General features: G+C 29.4%; 1 protein-coding gene across 1 annotated transcript; it reads left to right on the top strand.

Moving 5' to 3' along the window:
* Positions 1–1,231: 1,231 nt before the first annotated feature.
* On the top strand, positions 1,232–12,460 carry LOC132726577 (fibrocystin-L-like; the record flags this gene model as incomplete). The annotated part of the gene is given in 6 exon segments (XM_060711914.1): positions 1,232–1,644; positions 7,985–8,059; positions 8,825–8,969; positions 9,836–9,944; positions 11,521–11,578; positions 12,373–12,460. Coding segments are annotated over 6 exon segments (557 nt in total), but the record flags the coding sequence as incomplete, so codon positions are not given.
* Positions 12,461–12,797: the final 337 nt, after the last annotated feature.

Below are 12,797 nucleotides of genomic sequence, written 5' to 3'. Positions count from 1 at the left end.
GATAATTTACTTTTATGGACAATTTAGTAAATACATTTTAAGAAGGAATGAGATCACTATTTTTTATGGTTCAATTATAATTTTCTTTACTCCTACAAAGGTAAAGAAAATTATGTAAATTATGTTTACTAGTCTCTTTTTCCTGCTTTGCCTAAGTATTAAAATGAAATGTCTTTAAGGAGTGCAAATGACCTTTAATTTCTTTCTCGTATACTTAATTAGGATATCGAATAAATTTTATACATTATTTGTACATCATAAGAAATGGTTTGAATGGTCCAATATGGTTATTAGTGTTCTAGCTATTTTATTCCCGTAATGTACAGTTCATGTTTGATATTCATTGTATAGATATTATAACAATACTGTGGACATGTAGGCACATCTTGGCAGACTTCAAGAGTTTATTGATGCTTGTTAAGCATACAATAACAACATCATATAACATCTTTCAAATTATAAACACTTCAGTAAAACGTTAAAAACTTATTCTGACATAAGAAATCTGATAATGAAAATTGTTAACATATGTTTTTAAATGTCTTATGATTGTAAAAATTAAATGTTAAATTTAATTTTGTCTATATAGGTGCGTATCAGAATAATTATTATAGAATTATAAAAAATTACAACAATGAAGGGTTGTAAACGTGAAGATAAACAAGAAAATTTAAACGCACACTGAAAACTTAATATTTAATTAATTAAATGTCACTAAACATTATTCATCTGTGTGGTAGTGAAATATTGTGGCAAGGTCGTTGCGTGCGCATCCTTTTAAGCGTTTCAACTTCCGAAATTCAACCTGTTTAGGACAAGTGCTTTTATTTGTTTTCATATCGTCAGCAATGTTCATGGAATTGTTTTAATCTACCATATTGCATAATTCATTATACAGGAATTGCGTGACCTTTGTGTAGTTGTGTTATAATAAATAATTAGTGCCACGTGATGAGCTTACAACTTATTAAATATTTATAAACATAATTACATATTTTTTTCTTAATATAGACCGAAAAGTCTCGCTCGGGAAAAGAACTTAATAACATTAAATCTAAAATAAAATGACGCTAAAGATTTTTTTTAATAAGAATGAGTTGAACCATATAGTTGCTAATAAAATGTAAAAAAAAACCCACAACCTTAAATATTAAAAATAACCATATTCTAAATCAAATGAATTAATTAATTTACGGCCGTTAAACAGATTTTAATATGTCTATCATCCTTGTTTTAATGTAAGCTTTATTAGGCCACAGTCAATAAACCAAAGTGCATTTGCATTTAAAGTGAATTAAAAAAAACGACTTAACATTGTAAGATTTACATGCGTCATAATAGAATAATCCCATTATTAACCGTGAAAATATTGTTAAAAATGGATACATATAAACTTCTGTTGACATCGATTACAAGAAATTGATTTAAAATTGATCACTGTTTTTCTCTGGTCACATGTTATGAAACGTTATTGATTGGTCTTACAAAACAGTGGACAATTGAATGAACTTATAAAATGCTAGTCAACCCGGGACAATGCTTCATTTATTGACTGGACAGCAATGAAATTTCGGACGAAGGAACTTTACAGACGATTTTCGGAATATGTCGTCTGCTTCATAGTTATCACACATGGCATTGGAGGTATGAATTTTATATTATTATCATATTTGTAAAGATCACCATTGTTGTTGTTGTTTAAGTTGTTGTTTTATTTTGTCATTTAAGTTATTTGTCTTCACATTTTTTCTTCTTGTACTTCTTTTTCTTTTTCTTCTTCTTCTTCATCATCTTATTATTATTTATTAATAATTTTATTATTATTATTATTATTATTATTATCATTATTATTATTATATCAATATTATTATTATTATTATTATATAATATTACTAATATTTTCATCATCTTTATTTGTTATTATCTTAATTCATGTTAATTTTTGTCTACAAATTTTTGTTGCATATCCTGGTATTTCATTATCAACATTCTTTAGTTATCTCAAAGATCAGTTGTTAAGTTTTTATCATTTCCTATATTTTGCAAAATAACAAAAAAAAACTTGCAGTTTTGACTGCACATGTTAAATATAAATATATAAAAATCCTTATTATATAATAATCATTTAACCTGAAGTCCTAAAATAAGAATGACTGATGTATGTACTTAAAGTTACGACTAAAAATTCAAAGTTTGAAAAGGCAAAATTATAAAATATCTAAATTCAACAAATAACGTTGTTCATTGACATTAAAAAATGCAAATTTTGCACAAATAAAAACAAACAAAAAACAACTGTACACCTAAATAACAGACAAAACAAAACACATTGTTGTGTATACATATTTTACGTATAAAATCAGATTGTTTTCAATTTTAAGCGGCTACAAAAAGTATAAGTAATCTTCTTAAAACTTGAACAAAGGTTTTAGTTTGTCTATGCATTAAGAAAAGAAATTGAGCCGCGTCACGACAAAACCAACATAATGCGTTTGCGACCAGCATGGATCCAGACCAGCCTGCGCATCCACGCAGTCTGATCAGGATTCATGCTGTTCGCTTACAAACCCTATAACAAGAAGAGAAACTGATAGCGAACAGCATGGATCCTGATCAGATTGCGCGGATGCGCAGGCTGGTCTGGATCCATGCTGATCGTAAACCCATTATGTTGGTTTTGTCGTGACGCGGCTCAAATATTTTATATAACCATACAAATACCATATTGCTTTTAATGTACGCGCTTTGTGAATCGAAAAAACTGATATCGAATAAAATTTGATAACGTTGTCATACATAAATTTGTCAACAACAAATACTTGTCAAATTTTACAAGATATCACGTAATATAACAAAACGGTCATTGTGTCAAACTGACTTAAATTATTTTAATCTTTGTCATTCATATACAAATGTACACCTTTATTGCCTACGAATTTCCAATGATATACATATTACATAACACAGTGATTGAAAAATTAATCATTAAAGAAAACAATACGTCATATTTTTACAAAAGAAAAGAAAAGAAGCAAAAAAAACAAGATATGGCTCAAAATAACATATTGAACAACAAACAGATGTTAAAGTAGCACGCCACCAGATTCTTTTAACAAAATTGGGAAATGGGCGCCTAAAAATCCACGAAAATTCCCCAAAAAAAAGCGTCAAAATATGCAAAAACGGGCCCTTTCTTCGTTAGAAACCCCTTTAAAAAAATTGGGAAAATAAAATCTGAAAATAATTGGGTTTAAAAACCAAACAAAAAACATGTAAATTAAAATTTGGGTTTTTGAATTTTTTCCCTTTCTTAACTTTTTAGTACTTTTTTACCAATATTTTTTCCTTTGAAATTTTTTGGTCATTTTGGAGGTTGCAGTTTTTAACAGATATGGGCACTTGCCAAAGAAAACGGGTTTGTCCATTTAAGGCCATAACTTACAACGTTTGAATTACACAATGAAGTAAAGAAGCTTATTGGCATGCATTAAATGCAAACCTTAAATGTTAAAGATATTCATACGAAAGCATACGATAGTTCTTTGAGCATTTGAATGACATTTTCAATACTGTTATAGATTGTTAAATGCGAAATCGAAATCTTTACAAATAACAAATGTGAATATTTGTTGATATAACTGTATTTTTTAGTTTCGGAAAAAAATCTAAGGGAGGTAACTTATTTAATCAAGATGACGACGCATGTACATGTATGTTACAATGCAAAAATAATGATATCAATTTGTTCCATTATATTACATAAATTCAAATTTGGAAAGCCCAGTCGAAAAGGAGAATGTAATAAATCTGTCTAACATACAATATATATATATTTATATATGAAATTTTAATTCAAAATCAAAACTTTTTTATATAATTCGTTTATCCGGTGATGGCTCTAATCAAAATGTTTTATAGAAAATTGTTGTTTTTTGTTGTATTTTATTTTTTAATAATAGTAATTATTTTTTATTTATTTATCTTTTATTTTTTTTTGAAAAACACCCAGAATTATAAAAAAAAATGTATACACTGAATAATCATAATCTAAACTTAGATTAACTTTATATAAATGTACGATGTTGTGACATTTTACTTACTTGCACGAAAGAAAGAAAAACTAAAGAAATGATGATCCTTACTCGAAAAGTTCCGGCGGAAATATAAGAAGTCAAATTTCATAATGCGCGGTTTTAATTTGTTTAAGAAAACTGTTCAGGCAGATGTTCCTTCTTTCTTGTCAAGTACATGTATTCACGATATCTAGGCAGGTTTAAACAACACATTGACTTTTAGAATATATATGAAAAAATAAGATTTCGAATTTAAATGAAGTCAAAATAATATCAAAACAAACGCTATTTCATATTTCGTCATATTTCTGTATATGATTATAGCATCACAAAGTATTCTCTGTCCTTTAAATTTACTGAGAATTAAGTAATTTCTCAAATAAAAGACAGAGAAACCTATGCACAAACTTTCAAATTTAAACATACATATTTATAAATTAAATAAAATCGCAATTAAAAACACACAGTTTTAAGTTGCAAAACATAACTCTCTTTTCACATATGTTTCTTTTACTCGCATGTACTTACCAACTGTACAACTTGAAAAAGTCAACCAGAAATATTTTTTTCTGGAACACGTAATTACCGTTTTATCTATAAACTAAGTGCAGATAAAACAATTTTAAGTAATAAATTGCGAGAAAAATATTTCATTTTTTACGCAACTATTTTTATCAAATTTAGAGTGTTATGTTCAGTGCATATTTGAATAGGTGGTATATATGTTTTTCAAAAACAGAATATACAATTTTTTTGCTGAAACTTCATCTCTCTGTTTATTTACCTGTACTTTGCAGTACGTATTTTATGCTTATAAGAAGTTGTTTAAAATCCAGCAGACCAAATTCCCATGTTAGCTTATCATATGTAGACCTTTTACAATACGACATTTCCATAGAAACGGAAGTAGTATTTGCACATGCACAAAGAAAGAATGCATTATATCAGTATCCAACAACTTCATTAACAATTCAATGGAATCTGAATCATTAACCATCATTTGAGAATAGTTTATTTTGATAATAATCTGTGCAAGCGTGAATTTTAGTAATTGACTTTCAAATTACGCTTACAGGGTCTTTCCGATATGTACAGCAACGTCAGCAAGTCGCGTGACACAATACAAAATTGTATTGAATTGAATATAAAGCATAATTTAAACGTGGGAATTTTATTGAAATTTCTACCTTTAAAATTACGTAGGCATGTAAAATCAAGTCGAATTATTCTAAAAGCTCAACTTTTGTTCAGTATCAATTCACTTTTCTTTAGTTTTTTTTTACAAAGTTCGTCGGAAAATTTTCAAGATTTCAAGATAACCAGATTTTTTATCACAGATAAAGAGATCTATTTAAATTTGTTTGTAATAGAATTTTTTAAATCCAGAACCCGTCTTTAAAATTTAAAAAAGTTTTAAAAAATTTAAAAATTGTCATAAAAAAGTTTTCATTGTAAAAGTATGTCTGTAATTTTTGTTAAAATAAAGATAAATTTTTTATTTCTGTATAAAAATAAAGTATACCCCAACCCAAATACGGAAGGTCGTTTTGGGTTTTATTTCTAAAGGGCCCCAAAAAACAAAGAAATATTGCATATTTAAATTAAAACTGTTGCTATCCCTGTTTTTTTGAAATTTTTTAATACATTTTTTCACTGTCAGTCGAATTCCAATAACTAAACTTATCTTTCCTTTTTGTACTAAAGCACTTTCTGTTACGTCGAGCAGAAAACTCCCTTTAGTGCAAGATCTTTTTAATTTAAGTGAAATAAATATACTTTTGAAACATGGTCTTTCAAATAGAATGGTCGATCTGGAGTCGGACCAATTTTACGAAAAAAAAGATGTCTCGGTTGAATCACGTGGTTAGGTTATTTACCATCTGTGATCTGGCAGAGTACATCAACATTCAAAAATCAAATTAAAAGATAGTTTGTTAAATTGATAAAAAAATAACTGTAAACTAAACATGGCTACATAACGTTATTAGTTTATACTTTAAAAACGTCAGTAACAATAAAATTAGAAATTGTTCGTTCCCGGTGTCAATGTAAAAATGTACTGTTCATAAAAAATTTGAAAATAGGTCCGAGTTTTATAAGCTTTCTTTTAAATTTTATGCATTGTCCATTTAAAAGACCCTGATTGAAATAACCTAAGAAATTGTATCAATTCATGTTATGATATTATAAGCATTATTTTCTTTCTAATAATTGTAACAAATGCTGTAAGAAAATGTTGGCGATGGAAACAAACTGCATTGTTAGACAAACGAATGTTCCTGGGTGCATATACCCCGCAATAATTTCTGAATGCTGGAAAATATTAAAGTACTGTGTTAATTGCCTCATAAATTAATCTTAGCCTGAGGAACCTATTGTAGTGTTAATTATTCGCTCTATTCAGTACACATATATATACTTGTTCAAACAACATCTAAGCTTAAAACTATATTTGATTAAACTTACTCGCGATGAAACCTTTTATACCATTGAAAAATGGTTTTTAAAATGTATTCTTTGACCGTTTTAATTTTTTTCTCCAAAAGGTCGACATGTATCTCAAACAAATGACAAATTACAAAATTGATTATTAATCTTTTTCCAACAGCTGCTAAAATGTTAAAAAATTCTTTCATGACCCCAGCAGAAGTTTGAAACTCTTATCTAATCAAAATATTTCGTTTACTTTTACTTTCAAATTATTTACTAAAGATATAATTCTTTAAGTTCAACAGAAGAATAATGTTTGCTTTTGTATTTTAAAAACAAAAATCATTTTAAGGCGATTATACCTTACATGTTATAAAAACTTTTTTGTGTATCAGCGTTTTATCTTTGATCTTGACGTAAGCATTCAGTAAATATTGGGGTTCTTTTAAAGTGTACATTTTAATTCTTTTATGAAAATATTTACACTTGTAATTCATGCTTAAGAAAGTTTACTAATATTATTATCATAACTCTGCCAAAAGCATATACAATATATCTAAAAGTTTACAGAATATAAACGATAAGATTTTTCAAATTTTGTACTTGAATATCACATATTTGGCGCCATTTTTATTCTCTGTATAGTCATTACGCATGCGTTGAAAGTTTGAAAGGAATTGCACACCTGAAGTGCATGGGCTACTTGAAAGGTTTAACAAAAGTAATATCAATGACGGCTGTTTTATAAGATTAGAACACAATCTCACTTAAGACTTGCCAATCGTAAGAGGATTAAAAGTAGTGATTATAGGTTACAAAAGCATAATATGATAATGCATGCATTGATTTTATTATACCTAAATTATGAATGAAATATTTCGGAATTTTTAAAATAATATATATAAATTTAAAAAAAAGGAAATATATAATATAGCCCAATTGGTCGGTTACTTTTTTTTAAATACATTAAAGGCCATTCACCATCGGCTCTGAAAAGATGATATTTATATAAATTAGTATAACATGTATAAACAAATTTTCCTATAAACAAAAAATATTATAATATTTAAAGAAATTCATAAATTTTCCAATTATACCAAAAAAAAAGTTATTTCCAAGATAAGTCCCCCCCTGCATAAACCCAAATTTTTAAATATAAATAAAACAAACCAAAAAACCCTCTTTTTAAAAAAAATACAAATGTGAAAAAGATTTGTTTATTTGTTTCTCCTGAATTTTTACGGGCCGAGATTTTAATATATTATTTTGGTCATATCAACCTTGAAAGCTTCCCTGCATTCCCGAAAAATCAGTTGCGTTTTACAAAAAGAAAAGCCAGGGGAATACGAGAATATTTCCGTTCATTTTAAGAAATGGGATACAGTTTTTCAATACGAAATTAACTATGACACTTAATTTCAACATTTCAATTCAGCGCAAGTAAACTCAATAAAATCACTATAATATTCTTTAATCTGCAGGTGCACGCGTGACTGATTTAGAGCCTAAATATGGCAGTTTGGCAGGTGAAACGAGGCTGACAATTTTGGGTTCTGGTGAGTAAATAATGCATTAAATGACTATTTTAGCGTACATGTGCGATGATTAATTGACCCTTTCTTTAAAGTTTATTTCAAACAGTGTCTCTCAAATAATTGAAAGAGGCTTGTTTAAATTAAACAATTCAATTATATTTATAAAAATCATTTGTATTCAGAATTTCAAAACTATTAAAATTCGTTTCAGTCAAATTATATACAAAATAGCAGCGGACATATTGATTTTATTAAAAGTCATTTAAAGGACAGTTGGCAATTTGAATGGTCATATTGGCTTATTTTATTGGACTTATTTGTATCAATTAATCATAGAATGAACCGGTGTTTATTGAAAAAAAAAAACAACAAGCAACTTCAAAGTTAATACAGTACGAGTGAATTGCAACCTATAGGCTTTCATACCCAACGGCGTAGTGGAAATGATTTTATATCCGGTCTGTCCGCGCACTGGAAATATCGTGGTTTCGAGGATATGTTCAATTCAAGAGTCCCTGTACATTTAGCACAATTGTAGTATTGCCATTTTGCTGTCTAGGAGGGTTTGTATTCCGGTATAACAAGGGATCGGAAAACCCAAAGGTCAAAGGTCGTGGATGGTTAAGTCTTACAACTGGTACATAAGTAATTTGCATACTTAATGTAACTGACAGATAAATGTTACGTTATTAAAATAGAATAGAGTATAAATATCACAAAGTGCAATTTTGTATCGATTATTCAAATAGAAAGATTGTAAGATATGTTATTCTTTGTTTTTTGTAGGATTCTCTGCGGACCAGTTTAGTCAGAATGACGATCCCAATGTCGGTAACAAAGTTTTCTTGGTTAGTGAATCTGATGCCGAGTACTCGTGTGCAGTTCATAAGGATGGTTGCACAGAAACTCAAATCATGTGTTACACCCCAAAGTATGTCTTATTTCCATCAAAATATGTCTGTTGTCGCACATGCAAGTTCTTATTAAGGCATGACTTCATAAAACCTTCCTTTTCGAAATGCATTTTTCTCCATGTCCGGTCCGATTGTTGAATGTTCAAATATAAACAACAGGATTCAAGGTTATTAAGAATTTGACCAACTTCTAAGATGTCAGATTTGATTGGTTAGAAATTAGTACCAATGAAAATCCTGATATTTGAAAAAGAACTCAGATGTTTTTTTATAAACTCAAGACCATAAGTATTTAATCAGAAATGCAAGTTTCCATCCAATAAATTCTTTTAACGTTAATAAAATATTCAAAAAATAAGTAGAAACGGAATATTAAAAAATAAATAAAAAAGACACGTGCGCTAATTAAATTCGAAATAAAAGTTGTGGTGCTGTTGCGCAACTTGCAATCGTTTAATGCACGCACGATCTGCTCACGCTTGATGCAGATTAAATGCAATTATGTTGCTTTGTTATACTAGTTGGTTTTTGACATGGTTACAATAATCCACGGCTTTGATTTCAAATAAAACCGTGGATAATTAAAAATGTTACTTATTATCATGTTGCCTTTTTCAAAATTTAACTTACGAAGAAGCGTTCCAGATACCACTAATCTTAGGCCTTGTTCAAGAGTATAAAGGATTTGCATAAGTAATAAATTTTAAAAAGCATCGTGTTGTTTCTGTTCCGGAGATTACAATGAGATTGAGTGTCTGGTATTTTGTTTTCTTAGTAACTTAAAGATATACAAAGTTCATCTTTGGGTAAAATATTTTGAAATTCTGAAATAGAAATTTTCTTTTAATGTATATTTACTCATTTTAACATTTCATATTAACAGAGGTATGTTGGAAGAGGATCACTATGTGAAAGTTAAAGTTGACGGTATAGTGGTTGAAGATGCGGATCTTTGTAACGGGAACCCGAAAGGCTCTAAATGCACATACAAGGTATAGTACTACATGTATGTCTTTGTGAAAAAATATCAACTTTTATAAAATCCGCTTATCAACCAAAACGTATGAGAATAAATAACTCAAAAAATAATTGTCCCTTACGAGCTTTTGATTTTGGTGACTTGTTATAGGTTCTAAAACGTTTTTTCAGAAAAAGCTTAACCATTTTTGCTCTTTGTTTTGGGTTTTTGCTGTTGTTGTTGTTGTTGACATTTAGAGCAGTTAAAGATCTTTAAACGAGTTAAAGATCTTTAAACGGCGGGGCCCGTTGTTATGCAAAACTGACCGAATGACATTTTCTCCGCGCATGTGCAAACTGCGTAGGGCAAAAGTTCAATATAAAAAACGTTCATAGAAAATTCCCCGTAAGATGACGGTATAAAAGAATAAATAATGTTAAATACTTTAAATAACTTTATAATGTTAAGGATGCCTGTTTTGTTGTGGTTATGTTCACCATATGATATAAGACCGATTTGTGTCGTCTTAATATAGCCGACGACAACACATAAATTTGAATTCAATAATAATAAGATGAAGCGACAAAAGATTTTATAAGTCTGACAGAACGCGACGGACTCATTTAGCTGCAAATTCTTGTGGAATTTTATTGTACGTTACTTAATAAATTATCAAAATTTGTGTTTTTACCTCTTATTTTGTTTGAAATCTTCTATCGGCTTTTCTGAATTGAATACAAACAGAAATAATAAAAAAACAAAGTAAAATTCGTCCTTTCTTTCATTTCCTGACTATTAATTTTGGATCAGCACTTATACATTGGGCAGATTCTAGTTCCTATAACTTAATGAAAATACAATGCGGACAACACAAAAGAATGGCGTGATAGTTGAAACTTTAGAATCCATATTGCTTTTATTTTTAATTAGAAAACAAACAAATCAAGTGTAATGATTACAGACAAAGGACTTAATGGTAGTGATAAAGGGGGGCTAAATCAATTTTGAACTGCAAAAATAATAGGGTTATACCCTTGTTAACGATTGCAGTGAATCAGTTTAACTGATGGTTTAATGTTGATATCATTAACCATATTCTGATTCAAAATTTACTGATTAGCAACTATTCTCAAGAAAAAATATTAATCATATTTAAAGGGTATTAAGCTATATCTTATGAAATATTTTAACAAAATTATAGACTGTTAGATTATATTGTTTCCATAATCTTACGGAAGATTCTAAGTTGTAACATAGACAACATATCTCTGTTATAAAATATTCAACTACACTTGAAGTATGTATGTTAACAGAATAAACTATTCCGGAACAAAATGTAATGCTGCTATCTAAAGTAGGGCTTTAACCGATGAACAATGATTTCGTACGCATGTGTCATTCGCAAGGCAATGTACTACCATCTTTAATTCACATAAGCATTTTGGGAACATTCTTTTTTTTTAATTCAAACAATTTTTGCAGCAGAAGTACAGATTCATACACTTTAAATAAAGTCATATAAGACCCGTAAACTCATACAAAGTGTATCATCTGCATTTTGTACGATTTAAGTCATTATAATGTATTTCTATTTTATTTTGTATTTTTAGCCAAGGGCCAGAAACACACCTACCATTGAAGAAATGTCGACACAATCTGGAAAACCTGGTATGAACTATCTTATTTTTCCTAAAATGATTGTAAAAAAAAAAACAAGCGAAAAAAAACCTGCAAATGAGAGCATACACTTTGATAAGTAAGATGAACATTTCGTTTGGAACGATATTATGAGAGTCTCAACTTAATGACAATATTACCTTGTTTGATGCCTGAAACACATGTAAACTTGTAAAGTATTAATCTTTGGTTGGCTTCTCATGACATGACGTTAAACTACATTTGAGCCGCGTCACGACAAAACCAACATAATGGGTTTGCGACCAGCATGGATCCAGACCAGTCTGCGCATCCGTGCAGTCTGATCAGGATCCATGCTGTTCGCTATCAGTTTTTCTACTTGTTATAGAGAATGTAAGCGAACAGCATGGTTCCTGATAAGACTGCGCGGATGCGCAGGCTGGTCTGGATCCATGCTGGTCGCAAACCCATTATGTTGGTTTTGTCGTGACACTGCTCATATGGCATACATTAGAATTAAATTGTCTTGACCTTCGTTTTAGTGAATACTCATCCACATAGATATAGACGCAAAAGAAGCCTCATGGCATGATTCCACGCGAAAAACAAACACATTTGCAATCGACTTACTGCAATTCGTAATTAAGCTAATGAAGAGTTTTTAGAGAACAAGAATAATTAAAACCTGAAATGATAAAGAAATCAAAACAGAACAATTTTGAACATTTAAAATTTCATTTACCAAAATTTCTTTTGAAACGTGAAAGTGAGTTCTTTTTTGGCTTTTGTTAAACCTCTTTCATTGTTTTTTTTATCTCGTCAAGGTACATTTGTGACGCTGACTGGAAATATTATCAGTGACAGATACGGCAGTAACATGGTCGCTGCAACGAACGGGAAAACAGAGAAACTACTGAGGTATGCTAAAGATGTTCTGTACCTTTATGGTCAGAAACTAAGTACATTTTACATATACAAACAGCTATAGAATATGACCTGGTGCCCCGTGAAGTAATTAAACACTAAATCTGGTTTTGTAACCAAATTATCCCGGACAGATTAAAACCTATTTTTAAATGTATTAAGAGCATTAACTTTACTGTCTACTTATGTCTCAAATCTAGTTAGTGTTTTTGCCAAAAATTTATAAAAGGAGTGACGCCGCAAAAGAGTCTAATCCAAAGATTTTTCGCCAATTTGATTTCCTATATATACTAATCATAAATGACAAAGCTTTCTTGGCATTTTT

This window comes from Ruditapes philippinarum, unplaced genomic scaffold, assembly GCF_026571515.1.
Source record: "Ruditapes philippinarum isolate M1 unplaced genomic scaffold, ASM2657151v2 ctg2997_1_1_1_1, whole genome shotgun sequence".
Lineage (NCBI taxonomy): Eukaryota > Metazoa > Mollusca > Bivalvia > Venerida > Veneridae > Ruditapes > Ruditapes philippinarum.
The sequence above is the reverse complement of the archived record's forward strand: the minus strand, read 5'-3'. Positions and strand labels throughout refer to the sequence as shown.